The sequence below is a fragment of the Pristiophorus japonicus genome, chromosome 16 (genome assembly GCF_044704955.1).
Source record: "Pristiophorus japonicus isolate sPriJap1 chromosome 16, sPriJap1.hap1, whole genome shotgun sequence".
NCBI classification, from domain to species: domain Eukaryota; kingdom Metazoa; phylum Chordata; class Chondrichthyes; family Pristiophoridae; genus Pristiophorus; species Pristiophorus japonicus.
The window spans coordinates 45,314,539-45,337,116 of NC_091992.1; the positions used below are offsets into that span (position 1 = coordinate 45,314,539).

General features: G+C 44.7%; 1 protein-coding gene across 2 annotated transcripts in view; it reads left to right on the forward strand.

Annotated features, from left to right (window-relative positions):
• The window catches only part of baz1b (bromodomain adjacent to zinc finger domain, 1B), a 76,493-nt gene that overhangs the window by 26,073 nt on the left and 27,842 nt on the right, over nucleotides 1–22,578 (forward strand). For both annotated transcript variants that reach the window (XM_070857279.1, XM_070857280.1), the window contains 5 exons: nucleotides 5,831–7,773; nucleotides 9,146–9,273; nucleotides 11,984–12,101; nucleotides 13,098–13,196; nucleotides 15,988–16,165. In XM_070857279.1, the coding sequence (XP_070713380.1) occupies nucleotides 5,831–7,773; nucleotides 9,146–9,273; nucleotides 11,984–12,101; nucleotides 13,098–13,196; nucleotides 15,988–16,165 (2,466 nt within the window). The remainder of the gene's footprint in view (nucleotides 1–5,830; nucleotides 7,774–9,145; nucleotides 9,274–11,983; nucleotides 12,102–13,097; nucleotides 13,197–15,987; nucleotides 16,166–22,578) is intronic.

Here is a 22,578-nt window from a genome sequence, read left to right on the forward strand (position 1 = left end):
TGGAAATGACTCTGGCCTCCAGTGCTTGGCTAGTTAAGATGGTGTGTAGTTAAATTGTTCTATTAGCTGACCTCAGTTTGGCTGGCTGTAGGGATGGCACTATTGGCGTCTCTGACCACTGGTTAGGGAACACAAAGTTTCCATGCAGTAACTCCTGCTGGAAGTGCATGGACATCAGCTGAGGAAGGGATCAGGCTCAGCTGTGATGTCCTGGATGCTCACTTAGGTGAGGTACTGGAGGTTGACTCCAGGAGGAGTTGATACCTTCAAAAGTGAGTGAAAATTAGAAAGAAAGTAAAATTATATGAAAAGAAATAGAATATAAGCGATGGGGGAAACTATGTACATTTATAAAATTAAAGCCTAAAATGTACAGATGAAATGTCTGAAATGGGGACTTGGGTTCCGATGCTCCGGCATGCTTTAAACAGCTCTGTATAAAGGCAGTGACGTTATCAATATATGTGATGATGTCATCATCTGATTGCGGCCTGAGCTCAGTCACTCACTCCCACATCCCCGTACTGCAGCTGCTGGCCTGACAGCAAAATAGGTTTTTAATGCCACATTCATGGAGTCTCCTAGTTTTTCTCCTGTAAGCCAGTTCCTGAATGTCATAAAGAGAGTGGAGGTAAGGATTTTAAACCGGAGATTCTAGTGGAGGGTGGCCAAAATTGTAGGAGCTTGGAGTGTATGTGCTTAGCTGAGAGCAGTTAGGAGTTAATGAAGGCTTGTGATTCTGCTGCTGAAGAGGATGTTTGAGACTGCGTGTTTCTGTACTTAAGTAAGGAGAATATTTTGGCCTTCGCTGTGTAGTGGCAATAAAATGTGGCGTCTTTGGTCTGTGGGAGAGCTGTGCTTTGTAGTGACATATGTTCCTGACTGCTTGTTTTTTTATATATTTATATATATCCTAATGCCTGAATTTAGATCACTGTTGACATTATATTACCTTCTAGAAATGGGCCTAATGAGCAGGGAAAAATATTGTGGTTCTGATTTTCTGTGCAGTTCAGATGTTCTGCATGGGAGGCGTGTGTTTATTTCCCCTTTAGTCATCTTCACCCCTCCCACACTTTCTTTTCCATGTGGATTGCCATCAGTACAAGAAATGTTTTTTGATTCTCTGTAATTCCACCTTCTATTCAGAAGTTTTTTTTTTTTAAAAACAGTCTTTTGGTCATTGTCCCTCTCCAGTACCTCACCCAGATAGCTAATTTGTGTGTGAGCAGAGGCAGTGAATTCTGGCTGGCTACTTCAGCATGAAGGGCATCATAGCAGAATTTCAGATAGATGTTTTGTATCAGATCTTGCACGGCATTACTTGTGGTTGAAAGATAAAATAACTGACATTTATAAAGTACCTGTTAATGCAGCAATAGTCCTAAGCTCCTTTACAGAGGCTGGAGAAAAGTTTAAGTGTGAATAGAAAACCCAAGGAATCGGTGCTGATTCATTTGGGGAAGAAATTCAGAATGATGGCCAAAAGATTGGCAAAAGAAATGGGTTTTAAGACGGCTTTTGAAGATGGTGAGGGAGATGAAGAAGCGGAGGGGTTTAGAGAGCAGTGTCGTTTCAAAGAGTAGGAGCGAGGCTGCCGAAGTGTATGCCACTAGTTGCAGAGATTCGATATGGTGAGGCCGTGGAGGAATTTGATGACTTGGATAAGAATTTTAAATTTAAGATGCTGGGACCAAGGAGCCAATGTAGGGGCAAGTGGGACAGGACACGGATAGCTGCGTTTTTGACAAGTTGGAGTTTGTGGAAGATGAATGGCTAGCAAGAACGATATTTGAGAATTATGGACATGACAAAAACTTAGATAGGAGTTTCAGTTGCATAGGGGCTGAGATGGGCAGTATTGCAGAGCTAGAACTAAGTGGTGTTGGTGCTAAATAGGATGTGGTGTTTGAAGCTCCGCTCTGGGCCAAAAAGGATTTTGTATGATCTAGTCGAACCTGCGAGAGTGGCTCAGGTGAAGGATGGCTTTGGTATTCCTGATGTTCATTTGGAGGGTGTCTTGTCTCATCCATGATTTGTTGTTGGACAGGCTGTCGGACCACGTGGAGACGGTCAAGAGAAGTGTTGAAATCTGACCCGAACTGGATGATGTCTGTGAGGTGCAGCATGTAGTTGAGAAACGGAGTGCCAAAGATAGCTCCTTGGGGGATTCGAGGTATGGAGCTGGACAATAGAGGAGAAGCACCGGAGGAGGATGGTTCGGTGAACTGCATCAAATGCTGCAGAGGGGTTTTCTTAAAAAATGAAGGGGGGAACCCCACTTTGATGCAGACATAGAGGATGTAATTCATGTCTTTGGCTAGAGCATTGTCAGTGCTGAGAGAAAGGTGGTAGTCAAACTGAAGTGATTTGAAAAGGGAGTTTTGGAAGAGGTTGGCACAGTGCTGGGAATTGGTGAAATATTTGAGAACCTTTGAGGTGAAAAAAGTAGGTGGTAGTTGCCAAAAATAGATGGAGCAAGGAAAGAAGAAGGGATGGATTGTTGAATGAGAAGGCAGCTCAAGTGTTTTATTATAAGGGTGTTATCAATAAACTATGACCAGGAAAGTGTTACGGGATGCAAATGTGATACTTGTAGGAAGTGCCCAGTATGCACAAGATGTTTATTATGATCTCCTGTGATATTGCGCACAAGTCAGGGAATTGGGTGTATCACCTTGTATCGGGGAATGTGCTCTTGCTCTTACCTGTTTGTCTTTATATTTATCTTTCTTGCTCCTCTTCTGCCTTGGTATTTCTCTTTTCTTTCTCTTTTTTCCTTCTCTGTCTTGTACTTCTATGTTGTTTTCTTTCCTTTCAAGTGGGAGACTTCAAAAGATAAAGGCCAATATAGTGTATAAATTTAATCATGTTATGTGAATTGTCAAGGAAACATAAAACATTACTTTTTTTTTTAAGCCTCCAGTGAGGACACGAGTTAAGAAAATGTTGGATCATTCCATCATCTTACTACTCTGCTGTTGGATAGCTCTCTTTAAATTTGAGATGTTAGTTAACATTTGATCCATTGATATAGTGTACGCTACTTTGGAACTGATTTGTGTTTGAAATGGGAGGGAATTCAGCTCACGCTGTGCAGAGCGACCACTAAGAATTGTTACTCAAAAAATTGATTACTGCTTTCTTCTACTTTGTTTTGGAACTTGTTGCAGTTTATCTGAAAACGTGTTGGTTTTGAAATCCTCCCCAAAATACATGTTGTAAGACAATGCAACGTAGCAACGCCTGCATACAAATGCATTCTTCATTTAGATGTATTCAGATTACTTATAAGCGCTTAATTTTGAACTCTTTAACCTCCTGAATGCTGACCAGAAGTTTATTCGTCCAGATGTGGTTGGACATTGGGGATTAATGACCAGTTTACATGTCAGTGGCAAGTGCTTCTGCGTTTACACTCCATGTCACATACTGTTAATGGGACTTTGTTCATCTCTGAACATCTCTTGAGCATTTAGTTGGCTAGAAAATGGGTATAAACCAGTATTGCACCTAGTTCCAAATTTGGTGAGAGTTGAGGGGGTTTAGAAAGCAAGTACGAGCATTATAAAAGTAAGAAAATTGGTTTTAAAATTAGGAAGGAAACAGTTAAATAGACTGGACACAGAAAATGTGAATTTTAATAATTTTGAGGGGGTGGAAATCATGCTCGAGTGTAACATTTTCATAGATTAATTTTACCTACATGGCTTTTCATCACGCCCTTAAACCCCCTCTCTCCAGGGTTACAGTTGATATATTAGTAAAGCTAATCTCTATGTACTATTTTTATTCAAATAATTTGAGTCTGAACATATGAGCTGAATACACCCAGGAGCTGAGTTTCCAGGCAGTTTAATGGTTAAATTATCTGTTCCCATCGCTAGACAGTTCAGTCTCCTAGTGGTTACTTCGGTGATGTCAACATTCTTGTTTACTGAGCCATGGCCTTAAATTGCTTTGTTAATTTAATTATTTATTAATAAATATGAGTATTAAGCTCTCTTTTTGTTGTTGAATACACTAGTAAATTGGGTCAATGATTTGCTTTAGAAGATTTTAGCAATTGTTCTATAAATCTGGGGAAAAAAACCATAACGGCCCAACAAGTATGCAATCCCTATTGTTTTTGATGGTTAGATAACAACAACTTGCATTTATGTAGTGCCTTTAATGTAAAAAAAGCTCAAAGTGCTTCACCGAGATGTAAGGAGAAAAAATGGAACTGGGCCAAAGAAGGAGATATTAAGAGAGCTGTGACCAAAAGCTTGGTTGAACAGGTGAATTTAAAAGGAGTATGTTGAAGGTGGAGAGTTAATGGGAGGGAAGATACATCTGCCATTGGTGGGGGAGGAAGCATACAAAAGAAGCTACAGTCAGGAATAGAGAATTCTGGAGGGGAATGGAAGACGTACTGTTGGGGTGGGATGAGGCAATGAAGGATGAGAATTAAAATTTGAGACATTGGGGGTCTAGGAGACAATGTAGGTCAGTGAGGGCATGTAGTGGGTGAGCGGGACTTGATGCAGAAGAGTTTTGGATGAATTGAAGTTTATAGAAACTTCACTCATGGTCGAATGGTTGTGAATAGTCTGGTTCAGCCTGAGATGATCGCTAAAGAGTGGGTGGATTCGGTAGCAAGGGTAAGGCGTTTGTGGTCAAAGATTATGACTTTGGTCTTTCCAATGTCAATTGTGACTCATTCAGGACTGGATGTTGGAGAAATAGTCTGACTACATAGGCAATGGAAGGGCTGAGAAAGATGGTGGAGGGATAGAGTTGGGGTATCGTTAGCATATATGTGGAAGTTGATGTTGCCACGGGCAGCATATAGATGAGGCAGGGGGGTGGGGAGAGAAGTTATTGCTAGAGGTGCTATGACTTAAAATGAGATAGGTAAGAATGCAACCATGTGACAGCAGTCCCACTGAGTTGGACAGTGACGGCGAGTTGGGGGACGATGGTGTGGTCGGTTGTGTCAAAGGCGGCATAGAGGTCGAGGAGGGACAATCCGCCGTAGTCACAGTTACCAGAGGAGGTCAATTGTGACTTTGGTTAGGGCTGTATTTGGTGGTGTTGTAGGGATGGAAATCTGTTTGGAGAGATTCAAAGAGGGAGTTGTGGGACAGGTGGGCATGGATTTGCGAGGTGACAATGGAAAGATTCCAAATGGGGGTGGTAGTTTGCCGCGGGGGGAGGTTAAAGGTTTTTTTTTGAACAGTGGGGGTGATGATGATGGTTTTGAAAGGGAGGGAGACAGTACCAGAGGAGAGGAATGGGACAACGGGAGCGACAGATGCAGTTGAGTGAATGGTCTTCATAACAAACGTCCATGAGCTTCTCTCATTTATTGTTGGCAAGAGTGGAAGGGGCAGGAGAGTGGGTTTGAAGGAGACTGTTGGTAGTGGAGAAAAGATGATTCTGGATTAGTGGGTAGTCTTGCAGAAGAGAACAAAATCTCATAGCACTTAATGTGGTCGAGCCAAATGTGTGGATGGATGGCTAAACCATTTGAGCACCAGTTGCGCTCAAGTCTGCACAGCTTTGACTTGAACGAGCAAAGATGAGAGTCATACCAAGGGCAATAACCAGGATGGGATAGAGTAAAGGTTTTCACACATTCTTGCCTTTTGGAACTATCCCTGAACAAGGAGGACATTGAAGTGATTGTTGCAAATTTGTGTATTGTACATTCATTTCAATCACTTTTTTTTAATTGTAACTATCTGAATTCGCATTGGTGACTTAATGTATCTGCAGTGTATTGTGTAAGATTGGTACCAGTTTTGGACCCTTGCCAAATACTAATATATTTTTGCATTTGTTTCAGTACATGATTCATAATCCTGTTGTGAATTTGGGAAAAAGAAAAAGTACCGGCTCGCCTGAGAGGAAACCGTCAAAAAAAGCGAAAGGAGATGGAGACCCAGGCAAAGAGAAGAATAAAAAGCGGAAGTATGGAAACAAAGACAAGATTCCTCTCAGCCCACCTTTGAGTCCAACATTATGGGGTCATGTGCACGTGAAAAAGGCCATGAATGGAACTGGGATGGGGTACAGACCCAAAAGGTCTCCAGAACAAGAATTGGAAGAAGTAATGAAAATTGTAACACCAACCAAACTGAACACCAACTTCCACATTCCCAAAAAGGGCTCCAATGCTGCTCGGAACTTGAAAAAGCTGCAGATTAAGGATAAAATGAACAAAAAGGAGAAATCCAAGAACAAGAATAAGTTGCTGAATGGGCAGAAGTCTCCAGGGAACAGCAAATCTCCAAAAAAGGGCCTGAAAACGCCAAAGATGAAGATGAAACAGATGACTCTTTTTGAAATGGCAAAATCAAGCACATCCAAGGCAGGAAAGACGCAGAAGGGTGTTGGAGGGACACCAAGATCTGTGACTAAACCTCAGAAATACTTGCCACCTTTGGCTTTACAATTCCTTCGATATTACAAAGACAACAAAGGAAAGGAAGAGAAAAAGGGCGCTGTGTCTTCATTCATCACCAGGGTGGCCAAAATGCTTTCTGCTGAAGATCGTGCTCGCCTGCCAGAGGAAGTTGGTGATCTTGTGCAGAAACGTTACGAGATACTGGAGCACAAGAGGAAATGGGCATTGATGACCCTGGAAGAACGAGCGGATTATCACAAGAAAAAGCGTGAAGAGCTAAAGGAAAAACTGAAGGAAAAGGCCAAAGAGCGGCGAGAGAAGGAGATGCAATTAAAACTGGAAAAGCAGAAGAGATTTGAAGATCAGACTCTTGTAGGAAAGAGCTTGCCTGCACTAAAACTAGTTGACACACCAGAAGGGCTGCCCAACACACTTTTTGGTGATGTTGCTATGGTGGTTGAGTTTCTCAGCTGTTATGCTGGCCTGCTGATGCCAGATGACCAGTATCCAATCACGGCAGTCTCCTTGATGGAAGCACTGACCTCCGAAAAGGGAGGTTTCCTCTATTTGAACAGAGTGTTGTTGATTCTCCTTCAGACTTTGCTCCAAGATGAAATTGCAGAAGACTACCGAGAACTGGGGATGAAGCTTTCTGAAATTCCTCTCACTTTGCACTCTGCTTCAGAGCTGGTTCGGCTCTGCATGCGCAAGTCAGATGTGCAGAACGAAAGCGAGACGTCTGAAACCAATGACGACAGCAAAGATTGTGTGGGGTTTGAAGACAACGAAGTTGCAGATGAGTTCCTCGATAAGCTGGAAACTGCGGAGTTCTTTGAACTGACGCCAGAAGAGAAAGTGAAGATTCTATCGGCGCTCTGCCATCGGATTCTGATGACCTATTCAGTTCAGGATCACATGGAGGATTCGCAGCACAAGTCTGCAGAGCTGTGGAAGGAGAGGCTGGCCATGCAAAAAGAGGAGAATGACCGCAAAAAGGCAGAAAAACTGAAGAAAAAAGAAATGGAGGCAAAAAAGAAAGAGCCAGAAAGCATCAAAATGGTTGACAAGAAAAAGCCGGAGAAGAAGAAGGAATTTGATGAAAAGCTGGAAGTAGATAAAGGTGGAAATGACCTGTTAACGGATGTCAATGGCAGTGAAGATCTCATCAGCGCCATTAAAAGCAGACGGCTGATGGCAATGCAGGCAAAAAAGGAGAAAGAAGAGCGGGAAAAACAGGATAAAGAAAGGATAGAGAAAGAGGTGGAGGAGGAGAAGATTCGCAAGCACAAAGCAGCAACCGAGAAAGCTTTCCAGGAGGGAATTGCAAAATCCAAACTCGTCCTACACCGATCACCATTGGGAACAGACCGCAACCACAACAGGTATGCGAGCTTACCCATTTCAAATTGTCCCTTTTCATCTGGCTTCTCACTGGGCAATGCTCCGTCTTTTGGTGAGGGGCAGTTGACCTTTTTGGGTCTCTGCAAATGATAAGTTAGCTGCAAGGAGGGACACAAGAGAAGCCCTTTCTATTCAGCCTGACTCTGGATGAGAACTTTTCACTGGGGTGGAGAGCAATCATGTACACACATCCATATTCCTACTATCCTGCTGTCTAACGGAAGAAGAAAAGCTATTATGCTACCTATGTACATGTGAGGTTTCTCAAGATTCAGCAAAATGTTAACTCAGGGCATGAATTAGGCTGGTGGGGACCGAGGTGGGCGACTAATCGTCTGGCCCACAGCGCGAGGGCAAATTGAATTCTTGGGCCTCATGCATGTTTGCAGTGAGTCTCTTGCTTAAACCTGGGAGGATCCTCTATCTGACCAGCAGGTGGGAGCGCGAATCTGGGTTACAGGAGGCCGCCACTGAGGACCTGAAGGAATGGTGCCTGGTAGTTGGGATTAACGGCCAGGGAGAGGAAGCCTGGTGTAGAGAAGTTCCAAAGTTTCCTTGTGAGGCACAGAGCTTTCCTGCTCGCAGCAGCAGCTAAAATTGCAGTCAAATCCCGATCGTGTGTTCAGAGTCTTCAGCTTTAATGAAAATGTGCTGTACAGGAGAAGGGCTTGTTGCAGTTATATTGCACTTTGGGAACTGGAATAGCTTCAAAATCGAGTAGCCATTGTGGAAAATAATTAGATTTTTCATCAGCTGGGGGAAGTTGGGATAAAGGAATGGTCTGATTTCATTCTTGGATTGTACGCCCAAATGATGCTGTGCAGTGGCTTGTGTGATGGTGGGCAGAGGAAACGTTTTAAGGTCGTCCTCAAAGTCTCCTTGATTAAGTGCAGCATCCATCCCCGCCGACACCTGGGAGTCCCTGGCCAAAGACTGCCCTAAGTGGAGGAAGAGCATCAGGGAGGGCGCTGAGCACCTCGAATCTCGTCGTCGAGAGCATGCAGAAAACAAGCACAGGCAGTGGAAGGAGCGTGCGGCAAACCAGACTCCCCACCCATCCTTTCCTCCAACCACTGTCTGTCCCACCTGTGACAGAGACTGTAATTCCCATATTGGACTGTTCAGTCACCTGAGTGGAAGCAAGTCTTCCTTGATTTCGAGGGACTGCCTATGATGATGTGTGATGTTGCTCAACTGTTGTGTTCAACTGCAGTGAAATCTTTCTTAAAAGGTTATAGCTAATTCAGGCTGAAGTATTGTTAAAGTGGAAATGTGTTAGAACAAAATTCTGGATGTGGAGTCCTGTAGTGGCTTTCTCCATCTGAACAAGCTTGTGATTTTTCTCTTCTGCAGGTTCTGGCTGTTTTGTGATCTGGTCCCTGGTCTGTATGTAGAGAAGGGTTGGGTCCATGACAGCATTGATTATAGCTTTATCCTTCCTGAAGAGTTCACACACCATGACGAAGATCAGGACTCCAAAAGTAAGACTACAATCCTTATTTGTAACCTTCATGTAAAAATAGCTGATGTCATTCATTCAACAGTTGTAGAAATGATTGAGAAACCCTGCCAAAGGACTCTACTCGTAAGGTCAATAGTCGAGAAGTCATTGCCTTAAACTGACTAAGATTATCAGTTGTCCTGATGGCCTAAGGGTTAATGGTCCTGGATTGTTTTATATCAAGCAATGCAGACCAGAAGCTCCTATGCTGGGTGCTAAAACTACCCTCAGCACCCATGGGAGAGGGGAAAAATGAGCTGCTCCTGATTACTATCCTGTGATCCATGTTGGAAAGTGTAGGTGTGGGCAACGGATGAGAACAGGATCATCCTTAGCTGTGATGTCCATCCTGGTTTCATAGCTTGCTAACACTCAGTAAAGGTTCGCACAAAGAATGTCACTAGTGCAGGCTACTGAAGGGCTACCAGCACAAGTCAAATCATACCCCAACATGGATTGATGGCTTCATGGGCAGAAGAGGAAAGATTATGAGTGCTAAAGAGAGAGATTTGAAATGCTCGAGTATGCTGCAATGGCAGTTTGAACACATGCAGTTCTTTTAGGAAAGATTCTACAACTTTTGTGAAGGTAGTGTCCCTAGTAGCTGGGGAAGTGGTGTGTATAGAAAGTAGAGAAGGCTTCAGCCTCTGTCTACCAGTTATGTTTTGTGCTAACTTTGGTGTCTGCTTGACTTCTGTTTATTTACATCAAATCCTTGTGGAGAAAGCAGTCTGGTATGTGATCGAGCTGTAACAGGAGGTTTTTGCAGGTGGCGTTTACAGGGCAAGAGACCGGAGATGTTAACGTTTACAATTCTGTGCATGTTCCTGTCCTTCATTTGGGGGACAGTATCATTGGCTTGCTACAATTGCAGCATTTCTTTTTGAGTCTGCCTCTAATTCCACATGGCTGGGCCAACATTAGTAAGAAAATGGATACATTTTGGTCTCCCTCCTCTACCTCGTGTAGTAATTTGTTTTCTTAGTTTGAATGATTTCTAAAGGTTTTTTAAAATAAAACTCAATTCAAAAGGTTGATTAGATTAAAATTACCTTTTAAAAATATAATCATTCATGCCTGGTCCTCCAAAGTGATCAGAGGTCTAACCAAATCTCAATTGATCTGATCCACCTATGCAGTGACCTCAGGAAAAAGATACAGTTGGCACCTATGGGATAAAAGAAAGACTTGCATTTATATAGTGCCTTTAATGACCACCGGACATCCAAAGTGCTTTACAGCCAATGAAGTACTTTTGAAGTGTAGTCACTTGGCATGTAGGAAAACACTTTACATGGGGAAATTACCTTTCCTTCAAATCTATGAACACTTTAGAGAAATGCACAGCATATATCCTTGTCAATGAGGACAGTAGCACTGCATGGCTAGGAGCCACTTCGACTGCCTCTGTATACTATTTCCCATCCATCACTGCTCAGCTGATTGAGCTCTCCTGATGGAACCTTGATGGTCTGCTTTGACAAAATGCCACTTTCTAGCTTCAGGCTCTTACCTGCACTTCAGCACAAAGATCATTTGTGAAACAGACTTTTAAGGCACTGACTCCAATTTTTTAAAAGAAAGCATTAAACTTATCTGTGTAGAAAGTGGCCTGCATGCTGCATTGTCCTCTTTAAAGAAAGGGTTTCCTGGTTTTTGCAGGGGCAAAACAGGCCATTGAAGAACTCTATTTTAGATGACTAGATTGTTGCTTCTACAGATTCAGTTAGAGCTTCAGTTCACTCAGCGTTCTCTCACCACCACTGATTGTCAGACTTGCCAATGCCAGTATCCGCAGCTGGTATGGTAGGAGGCTGATTCAAAAGGATTTGGGAGCCATTGCATTGAACATTTGAACACTGTTTTAGCACGATGGAGTGGGTGGAATACAGGCTCTATTCCTGTATAGAGAATAGAGCCACTTTCCAATTTCAGCAGCACAAGTGAAAAACGATGCAGGCTAATGAACTTATTGTTTAGGGGGGAATGGCAGCTAAAAATGTTTTCTGGAGCATATACACACTTTATGGGACCACATTGAATGCAGAAGATTCCTGCCCTTGAGAGATCAAGGAGAAGAAATTGGGTAAGATGGTGCATATGCCCCTGTAGATTGATAACATGCCAGCAGACTGAACGAGGCAATGGGTTTGACTCTCTGGAAGCTGGGTTCAAATCCAGCCCAGACTATTGGAATCAAAAATCCCCTGTCATTTGGGTGGTGTCAATCCAATTCCTAGTTTGACATTAATTGGTAATCTCACTCTGGGGGTGCAAGGGATGGCTGATAGAAAACATCACACTGGTGTGGTTGGGAGAGTGGAAAGAGCTTTTCTCTGCATCTAGCTATGTTGTGGCTGGAATGGGAAACTTCTGTTCACCAATACTGATGTTCCTCACGCTAAGGAGCACAAACAAAAAATACTAATGTGCTTTTTTTAAATAAGTAATGTAGCTTCATTATCAAACATTTCCTTGTGGGAAGGAAGCTGAGACTGAATCAGTTTGTGATGGGCAGTAGATTTATATTTTTTGATTTTCTAATTATGTTTGAGTTATTGGGTTAAAAATGATAATTTAAGACTTGATATGTCTTGATTAGAGCTAACGACTGATTCTATTACTATTCTGAAATTAAGGTAGGTGAACGTCAGTCACTTGCAGCTTACTGAATATGTTTATCTTTTTAGGCAATGATGACGACAGCATTGCAGAGAGCAGCTTAAATGACAGTGGCCACCAGGGGTCCTCCCATACTGCAGAAGTTTGCATTGAAACCACTGTACCTAAACAAGGACAGAACCTATGGTACCTTCTGGTTTTACATCTCACTGAATTTACTCCTAGCAGTTTAGATGCTTAACGATGTTGGGGATTTGTTACTAAGTGAATAGTTTCGGAAACTTGCTCAAAATCTGGTAGTTTTAAATCTAAATATTGTCCATATTTTAAAAGACTGGTGTGGTTATTACTACACCTTGTGACAAGTGGGGGCGAGTGTGCTGAGACTGCTGGGGTAATTCTTGGCTTCAGTTTACCTAGATTCTGGGTGAGAACTGGATCCGGCTTGAATGTGGTGCTCTTCCACGGTCGAATAACATACTACACTCAATGTCTAGGCTCCTACATGAACAGGGTACTGGAAGAATGGAACCCTAAATCACTACCTTTAGTTGCCAAAAAAACTCAACATAAATTTGTTGTCTCAGGAACTTTGTTCCACTAAATTTGGAGTTTGAAACTTGGAGACATGTTGCAGTATCCCATTTAGAGAAAAGGTCTAAGACAGGTTTATGATGGAGCAGAGCTAAAAGTATATCTTTAGACCTTCTGAACCAGAAGTGGAATGTTTTTCTGTAAAATGTGAAGGGATGGTCATTAATCACTTTAAACAAATCTTGCTCCTAGACTCCCTCATCTGAGTTTGGAATTTCTCCATTGCAGTTTTATAATTTTTCTTACAAGTAACACTCTGCACATTGTTTCCCAATTGAGATGTGTAAACAGGCAATCTGCAACAGTATTTTGGGACACAACTGACCCTTTATTTTCCCTGCCTCCTTCCCAAACCTTAGAAGACCCGATCTTCACCTTTCATGGCATCAGACTGCTTGAAGTACTTTTCTAAATCAAACCCTTTATTTTGTTGCAGTGTTTTTATTTCTTTTTGTATCGTTTTTACAGTCTTGTCAACTTTCTCCTAGGGGTTTTGAGTATTCAGCTATTTTTCTGTTCAGGTATTGGCTCACTATCTCTATTGTGTATAAGCTATATTGATTAGTAGTATTATGAATTTATCCACAGGTTTGTGTGTGACACCCAGAAGGAGCTGGATGAGCTCATGAACTGTCTTCATCTTCAAGGTGCCAGAGAGAGTGCACTCAAAGAGCGTCTTCAAAAAAAGTAAGTCCTTTTCAAAGTTCTATAAATCGGGTTTGATTAGCTAGGTACAGGTGTATAAAAAGATACACAATTCCTCCTTAAGGGCAGAATCAAGTCATTGGCATTTATGCACTTAATTTCTTTCTTTAAACTGAACTGGGATTGCTGACCGTTCTGGCTGAGGCTTTAAATGCTACTGGCAATTGGTATCTTCTTTCATGTCATGTGCAGCGGAAAGGTACAGCCCAAACTGGGATATAATGAAATCCTTTGAATGGATACACTCCTATAGAAACATCACTGTTCTCCTTTCTCAGGAATTCCAGAGCTGCTGTATGTGAAGTACCTGTTATCCATGAGTAGCTTTTTGAAGCTTTTCCCTCCCTATCTTCTGCTGATGACACATGTGTCAGGCTAGGTTATGGTTCCACAGATATCAGGCACCTTCCAGTACACCACCATATAGCTGTTCTTCAGTTGGCGGCAACTATGTAACTGAGAAAAAACATCCGTACCAGCTGAGCCCATTCCTCCCTCGCTCATGTGAATTTTCAAGCGGGACTGAGTGATCAGGAAGGGGACTTTTAGCTCATTTCCCCACACAGATCTTTCATCCAGATTAGAGCAGCTAAGGCCAACCCCAGTAGTTGCTTTGGCTAACATCAGGTAACTGGATACAGACTCAATCAATTCTGGGGCCTTCCTGTTCTGCATGGTTCAGTGTTACGCTCTCTTTATCAACTGAGTCTGGGGACGTTGGCTACGTACCATTAACCAGCAAGTTTAAGCTTTAAACTGCTGTGGTATTGCATTACTGTCACTATTGAATACAGGATTGTACTTAAATGCATACCTTGGATTTGCAAGTTTTTGTATATGTAAAGTATGTACTATTATTTGGTCTCCAGGGATCTTGTTTCTATAATTGGCCATCCCAGGCCTTTGTTGAAATGCTGTAGATCAGTATATGAAGCAGAGGTTGAACTTGATGTCTTTTAGTGAAAAATATTCCCTGACCATGGAAAGTAATTCCATACTTCAGGTGTGTAATCTTAGTAACCAGAATTTTTAAAGCTGCAATGTTGAATATAGTGCATGGTTAAACAAAAGGTGAGATTTCCCCTATTATCACTGTCCGCTGCAGGGACCAATTATGTTTTTGCATTCTTTCTCTCAAATAGGCTGGGCTGTACCTGTCAACATGCTCAATTTCTGATGTGCTAACTCCTGGTTCAAGCATTTGAATTCACTAGGATTCATTTTGTGGGGCGATGAATAGTATTTTTAGTTTTTCAAGCAGTAATGATTTAACCCATTTGGAAAAAGAAGCTGCTGCTAGGTGATAACTACTTTCTCAGGTTGTTGCAGATTGTATTAAAAATATCCTTCCTTGAAGCTCTGGTCCTTCCATTTGAACCTGATTTGTTGTGCAATGATTTGTAACGGCAATAGTAGGAGAAGACACTAAATTACTGAAAATCTTGTGCTTAAGAATACGACACCACTTTGCATCAGTCTGCTGCAGGCTTTAAAAGTGCGATTGGTGGCTGGGTTAAGTGTATTGTCTGGAGGACTGGACCATATGGGCTCGGGTTCTAGGGCCTACAGTGCTGAGTCAGCTGATCTTATTTGGGGAATTAACATTGACCTTAAATCCCTGGGGTACGGAGTGAAAAATGAGTCCGTTCGTGCACCTGATTGCTAACCAGTGTTCCCTAAAGGAAGCTTGTATATGTATATGGACATCAGATAATGACAGGAATAGGATCAGCTCGGATCCCTAACCCATGGTCAGGTGTGAGTTTTACATGTGATGAGCAATTGCCTGGGTTTAAATTGATAAATCTAGTCATATCACTGTCTGGTGTTGCCATCATTTCCAAAGTATTCTGTTTAATTTTCCAATTTCGCCTCTTCACTGCTGAAGACACTGACGTGCTGGGGATGTGGTTTCACAAAGCCAGGTGCTTTGGACAAACAGCCACTCATGTGAGCCTAGTTGTTGAATATTATAGGTTGAGCATCCAAAATCCGGAGTTCTGAAATTCGAAATGTTCCGGAATCTGGACACCGGGCCGATCCGTGGCGGGGTCGTCCGAAATCTGGACTTTTTTTTTAAAAAACGATTACCGCTGCAAGTTGGGCCGAGGGAGGGGGAAAAAAATTCACAAAACCGTTACCCACTAAATGGTTGAAAAATAATTTTTAAAAAAATCTTTAACTTGCCTTTTTTGCAGGTTTTCAATACAGGTTTTTTCCAGGCCGCCGACCCGGAACCTTTGCCCAGACTTTCCGGATTTCGGGTATTTCCGGATTTCGGAACGGCCTCGGTCTAGAGGTTTCCGGATTTTGGACGCTCTACCTGTAATAGGTATTTGATTAATTTGCGGGGAAGAGAGGATCTTCAAAGCTGAGTCCAATCATGTCCTTGTCTACATGCATACACTTTACAGAACAAGTCACTATTGCAATCCAGGGAGGAGCACCAGCTGGTTTAATTTCTTCTTATTCCTAGTAAAAGATTCTGAGGACAACTGTAATCCCTGTTTAACTGCCCTGACAGCAATTTGTTATTGTAGAAAATAAATTAGTTTCCTATTTAAACAATAAAGTAGATTGTTCTGTATCATTTAAACATCACCTGTATGTGCTAATTTTATAATGAGTTTACACTGTGAAACGTCAACAAACAAAACAGTCCTTTGTAATTATATAGGAGGTATTGTAGTTCATTGGCTGGAAAATATAGTCTATGTTGCATAATTGGCTTAATAAATGTTACAATCTTTTAAAAAGCAACTTCTATTTGTAGGTATAATGATATTCTTCACTCGCTCCACTTTGCACGGAAACCAAACCTTGGCCTCAAGTCCTGTGATGGCCATCAGGACCTCCTCAATTACTTGCGAACAGACCTGATTGAGGTGGCAACCCGGCTGCAAAAGGGAGGGCTGGGCTACATGGACAAATGTGATGAGTTTGAGGAGAGGGTGAGTAGCCACACTGGCATACTAGCGTCCTCAGCAAAGAGGTACTTGTACAACTACCAGCTATATTATAAACGGGATGTTAGCACAGTGTTTCTTTGTTAACAAACAGTCATTCAGGATCCATGAATTGATTCCCAGCAAAGCAGAGCTAATAAAATCACTGCTTCCTCTTGCAATTTAATGTCAAAATGAAGCTTTGGCTTAACTCCAATTGTTTTCTTTGTTCCACTAAAAGGGGACAGACTAAACCCATGGGTCCCAGCTCAGCAAAGCACAATATTGTGCAGATACTTTGAATTTGCATTCCTCATGAAGAACATATCCTCAGGCTTTAATCTTTATCCTTTAAAAATGCCTTTCTCAACTCAAATTATAGATTCTTCAACCTCTCCAAGGATGATATCAAGAGCAAGATTCAGTTAATAACCGGGAAGATTATGGAAAGTACGGGAGGGAATTGGAAAATGAATACGGGAGGCAAAGAGCGGTTACGAGAAAAGATTAGCTTACAACATTAAAGTGAACCCCAGAATATTTTATAAACAAAGTGAATGCAGTTAGCTAGGGAAAAAGTTGGGCCTATTAAGGACCTAAAGGGAAATCTTCATGTAGAGGCAGAGGACTTGGCTAAAGTATCAAATGAGTACTTTGCCTCTGTTTTCATAAAGGTAGCGGATGATGTGAAGGTTACACTAAAAGAGGAGCGGGAAGTTATGGGCAGGATAGTAATAGGTAGAGAAGACATACTAAAAAGATTATTACTGAAAGTCACCTGGTCCGATGGAATACATCCTAGGTTGCTGAAAGAAGCAATGGTAGAAATAGCCAATGCATTGGTCACAATCTTTCAATCCTTATTGGATACAGGAGTAGTGCTGGAGGACTGGAGAGTCGCTAATGTTATGCCACTATTAAAGAAAAGGGAGAGGGATAAACCAGGAAACTACAGGCCAGTCAGCCTAACGTCAGCGGTGAAGTTATTGGAAACCATTATCGGGGACAAAATAAACTTTCATTTGGAAAGGTATGGGTTAATCAAGGAGAGCCAGCATGGATTTGTTAAAGGCAAATCGTGACTGACTAACTTGATTTAATTATTTTGATGAGGTAACAAAGAAGGTTGATCAAGGTAGAGCAGTAGATGTATATAGACTTTTGGATGCGTATTGAGAAGATGGAAGCCCATGGAATTAAGGGGAGTCTGGCGTTATGGGTACACAATTGGCTGTGATGGGAAGCAAAGGGTGGCAGTGGATGGATGTTTTTTTCAGAGTGGGTGGTGATTTGCAGTCGTGTTCTCCAAGGTCAGTTTTGGGTTCATTACACTTGTCAGTTTTTATAAATGACCTACGCTCTCTTGTAGGGAGCAGCATTATAAAGTTTGCAGATGTTGTGAAACTTGGCAAAGTAGTAGATCATAATGAAGATAATTATAGGCTTCAGGATGACATAGTCGGGATGGTGAAATGGGCAGAAGCGTGGCAGATGGAGTTCATTGCAGAGAACTGAAATGATGTACTTTTGGAGGACTAATATGGAAAAGCAGTATACTATAAATGATGATTTTGAAAACTGTGGATGAGCAGGGAGGCAGGGAGACCTCTGTGCCCATGTACACACATGCTTAAAGATGGCAGGGCAAGTTGATAAGGTGGTTAAAAGCATATGGGTTACCTGGGTTTATAAACATGAATAGAATATAAAAGCAAAGAGATCATGCTAGAACTTTATAAATCACTGAGGTTGGGCCTCAGCTGGAAGACTGTGGACAGTTCTGGGCACCACATTTCAGGAAAGATGTAAGGGCCTTCGAAAGGGTGCAGAGGAGGTTTACCATGATGTTACCAGGGCTGTGGAGAGGTTGGGAAAGTTTGGGCTGTTCTCCTTGGAACATAGAAGATTAAGAGGTGACCTAATAGAGGTTTTCAAGATGATGAGAGGTTTTGACAGAGAAAAGTTATTCCCTCTGGCGAATGGGTCAATAACTAAAGGTCATAGATTCAGAATATTGGCAAAAGATCTAGAGGGGAGATGAGGAGAATTGTTTTCACTAAATTGTTGGATCGGGAACGCTCTACCTGAAAAGGTGGTGGAAGCTGATTCCATAAATAATTTTAAGTGAGTTGGACAGGTACTTGAGGGTGAGGAACTTACAGGGTTACAGACATAACGCGGGGATGTGGGACTAAACACCACTGCGCTTTCAAAAGCCAGCCCAGGCTTGACAGGCTGAATGGCCTCCTTCTGTGCTGCAAGCTTCTATGATTCTTGATAAACGTCCAAGGGTGCTGTGTACTGTGTGGATAGGTAATCACTTTCTGGATTGCATCCTTAGTTCTCTTCCTGTTGACAGTATATCACTTTGTTTCACACAAGAACCGTTTCTACTTGTAGATGTTCACTCAGCTGCTGATATGGTATCATCACTGGTGACTCTGCTCATATAACTGGTTTCCAAGTTTCTGACTGAGGCTTGAGCACTTTTATTACCTCCATCATTGCAACCTTTGCCATTTGAAGATTCCATTTTGGCTCCAATTTTGGTATTAACCATGATCGGCTCCGAGCCATGGCAAGAAGTAGCTCCAGCTCATGCTGGTGGCTGAGATCCTATTGTGCTGTTCCCTCAGTCATTGAAGGCTTGTCCCAATACATGGTTGTTTTTGTTTTAGGGGGACTGAAATGGTGCAGTGGATCTTTTACCTTTTGGGACCTGGGTTCAAACTCAGCCTGGTCAGATCAGATGTAAATCTCTCTTTATCTGTTACCTATAAATGTCTATATGAGATGTTTAGGCAGAATCAGCCAAGTTCTAGTGGACATAGGCTCGCAGCCCTAAACTGACTCTAATTTGGGACTTGGTTAGAAATCTCATTCCAGATGCCGGGTGTGGGAAATGGCAAAATATCAGAGTGGCGCAGGGTGTCCTTCTGAGGCTGGGACTGCTTTTCTGACCTGGAATGTTGACACCGTATATGTGAAATGGAAAGTATTTCATTTCTTTACACCAACAGGAAAAGTTATATGTGCTAACCCCTCCTTGAGCCAGCAGTTAGCACATCAAGTACAGACAATGTGGTTAGTCGTCTGACCAGAGGGAAAACTAAAATGCCTTCAGAACCTCCAGGGTAGATGGGGTAAAAGCTTATCCTGGCAAGGGACTTTTAAGATGACAGCAGGGGAGATGAAGGACTCTCTAAGTCGGGGGGGGGGTTACTTATTCTTGTTTGGCATTCTCCAAATGGCACAGTTGAGAGCTTATGCAGTATCTCTCCCTTCCCTTAGCCAACCAAGCTAAGTTTTTCCCCTTGCCCTCACCTTGAACTCATATCTTTTTCTAGTTTCTCTCCTCTCTCCCCTTGAACCCTTTCCGAGCTCATCTTGACATTGAGAGAAACCTCCTTGGACTATTGCTCTCTTGACTATTACCACTAAATTGCTGACCACACAACTTCCCTTTCTGGCCCCCATGCTAGTTGATATTGTAAATGGTTCCCTATCCTTCAGTACTGCCTTCCCTTTCAAATCTGCTGTCATCGTCCCACTCCTTTTATTTAAAAAAAAACATCCTGACAACTCTGTCCTTTCAAACTTAACACCCCATCTCCAACCGTCCTTTCCTCTTGTCCTTGAACATGCTGTCACCTCCCAAATCAGTCCCCATATTTTCCACAACTCCATTGAAGCAGAGGTTTCTGCCTCTGTACTGAAATGGCCCTTTATCAAAGTCACACATGACATGCTATGTGACAATGACTGCTGTACTGTCCATCCTAGTCTTTATTGACCTGTCTGCAGCCTTTGATACAATTGACCACCCCATCCGACTCCAACGCCTCTCCTCCGTTGACTAGCTGAGTGGGACTGCCTTCACCTAGTTTCATTCTTATCGGGAACGGTAGCATAGTGGTTATATTACGGAACTAGCAAACCAGAGGCCTGGATGAATGATCCGGGGACATGAGTTCAGATCCCACCACGGCAGCTGAGGAATTTAAATTCAGTTAATTAAACAGATTTGGAATAAAAATCTACTATCAATAATGGTGACCATGTAACTACTGGATTGTTGTAAAAAACCATCTGGTTCACTAATATTCGTTAGGGAAGGAAATCTGCCTACGTGTGATTCCAGACCCACAGCAATGTACTTGACTCTGACTGCACTCTGATACGGCCTAGCAATCCACTCAGTTAAGAACAATTAGGGATGGGCAATAAAATACTATCCTTGCCAGCAGTGCCCACATCCTATGAATTAATACATTTTAAAAATCTATCCAGTCGTAGCCAGAGAATCACCTGCAATGACCTCTCTTCCCACTCGCACACTGTTACCTTGAGGATCCATTCTTGGCTCCCTCCTATTTCTCATCTACATGCTGTACCTCGGCAACATCATCCATGAACAGATCACATTCCAAAGATACGCTGATGACACTGCCACCTCTCGCGACCCCTTCACTACCTATGATTTGTCACGTTGCTTGTCCACCAATCCAGTATTGGATAAGCAGAAATTTCCTCCAGTTAAATATTGAAGACAAAAGGCCATTGTCTTTAGCCTCCGCCACAAACTCCGTTGTCTAGCCACCAATCTCCTTCGCCACTGTCTGAGGCTGAACTGAACTAGACTGTTCTCAATCCCTGCATCCTATTTGACTCTGAGCTGAGCTTCCAACCATATCCTGTCCATTATCAAGACAGTCCTACTTCCAACTCTTTGGGCCCAAGTTTCCACACGCGCCTAGAACGGCCCAGGCCCGACCTGGACGCCCGTTTTTCGCGCCACAAAGTGCGCCTAAAAAAATCCTCGGTATTCTCCATCTACTTGCAGGTCCTCTGGCTCTCGGCGCAGCCAGCAGGAGCTGTGGGGGGGCGGAGCCAGGTCCCTGCGCTGAAAACAGTGCCGGGACCTCTGCACCTGCGCGCTACAGTGGGCACGCAAGTGCAGTAGCTCCAGGCGCCGAACTGTGTAAGAGGGGCCCGAAGCACGCAGCCCCTAGCCCTGGCTGAATGGCCTCACTGGGGCTGCGTGAATAAGGCTCCTCCCATGGCCAGCTCCTGCTCCCCACCCCGACCAGACCCAACACTCGCTCCCCGCCCCCCTGCCTCCGGACCAGACCCGACACCCGCTTCCCCCCCCCCCACCACTGCCTCCGGACCAGACCCAACACTCGCTCCCTGCCCCCCCCCCTGCCTCCGGACCAGACCCAACACTCGCTCCCCGCCCCCCCCTGCCTCCGGACCAGACCCGACACCCGCTCCCTGCCCCCCCCCCACTGCCTCCGGACCAGACCCGACACTCGCTCCCCACCCCCCCTGCCTCCAGACCAGACCCGACACCCGCTCCCTGCCCCCCCCCCCTGCCTCTGGACCAGACCCGACACTCGCTCCCTACCCCCCCCTGCCTCCGGACCAGACCCGACACCCGCTCCCTGCCCCCCCCCCCACTGCCTCCGGACCAGACCCGACACCCGCTCCCTGCCCCCCCCCCTGCCTCCAGACCAGACCCGACACTCGCTCCCTGCCCCCCCCCCTGCCTCCAGACCAGACCCGACACCCGCTCCCTGCCCCCCCCCCTGCCTCCGGACCAGACCCGACACCCGCTCCCTGCCCCCCCCCCCCCTGCCTCCAGACCAGACCCGACACTCGCTCCCTACCCCCCCCTGCCTCCGGACCAGACCCGACACTCGCTCCCTGCCCCCCCCCCTGCCTCCAGACCAGACCCGACACTCGCTCCCTACCCCCCCCTGCCTCCGGACCAGACCCGACACTCGCTCCCTGCCCCCCCCCCCCTGCCTCCGGACCAGACCAGACACTCGCTCCCTGCCTCCGGACCAGACCCGACACTCGCTCCCTGCCCCCGCCCTGCCTCCGGACCAGACCCGACACCCGCTCCCTGCCCCCCCCCCCACTGCCTCCAGACCAGACCCGACACCCGCTCCCTACCCCCCCTGCCTCCGGACCAGACCCGACACTCGCTCCCTGCCCCCGCCCTGCCTCCGGACCAGACCCGACACTCGCTCCCCACCCCCCCTGCCTCCGGACCAGACCAGACACCCGCTCCCCGCCCCCCCCCGCCTCCGGACCAGACCAGACACCCGCTCCTCGCCCCCCCCTGCTCCAGACCAGACCCGACACTCGCTCCCGCACCCCCCGCCGCCGGACCAGACCCGACACCCGCGCCCACCCCCCCCCCACCCCGACACCCGCTCCCCGCCCCCCCCCGCCTCCGGACCAGACCCGACACTCGGTCCCCGCCCTCCCGCCTCCGGACCAGACCCGACCCCCGCCTCCGGACCGGACCAGACCCGACACCCGCTCCCCGCGCCCCCCACCTCCGGACCAGACCCGACACTCGCTCCCCGCCTCCGGACCAGACCCGACACTCGCTCCCCGCCCCCCCCCCC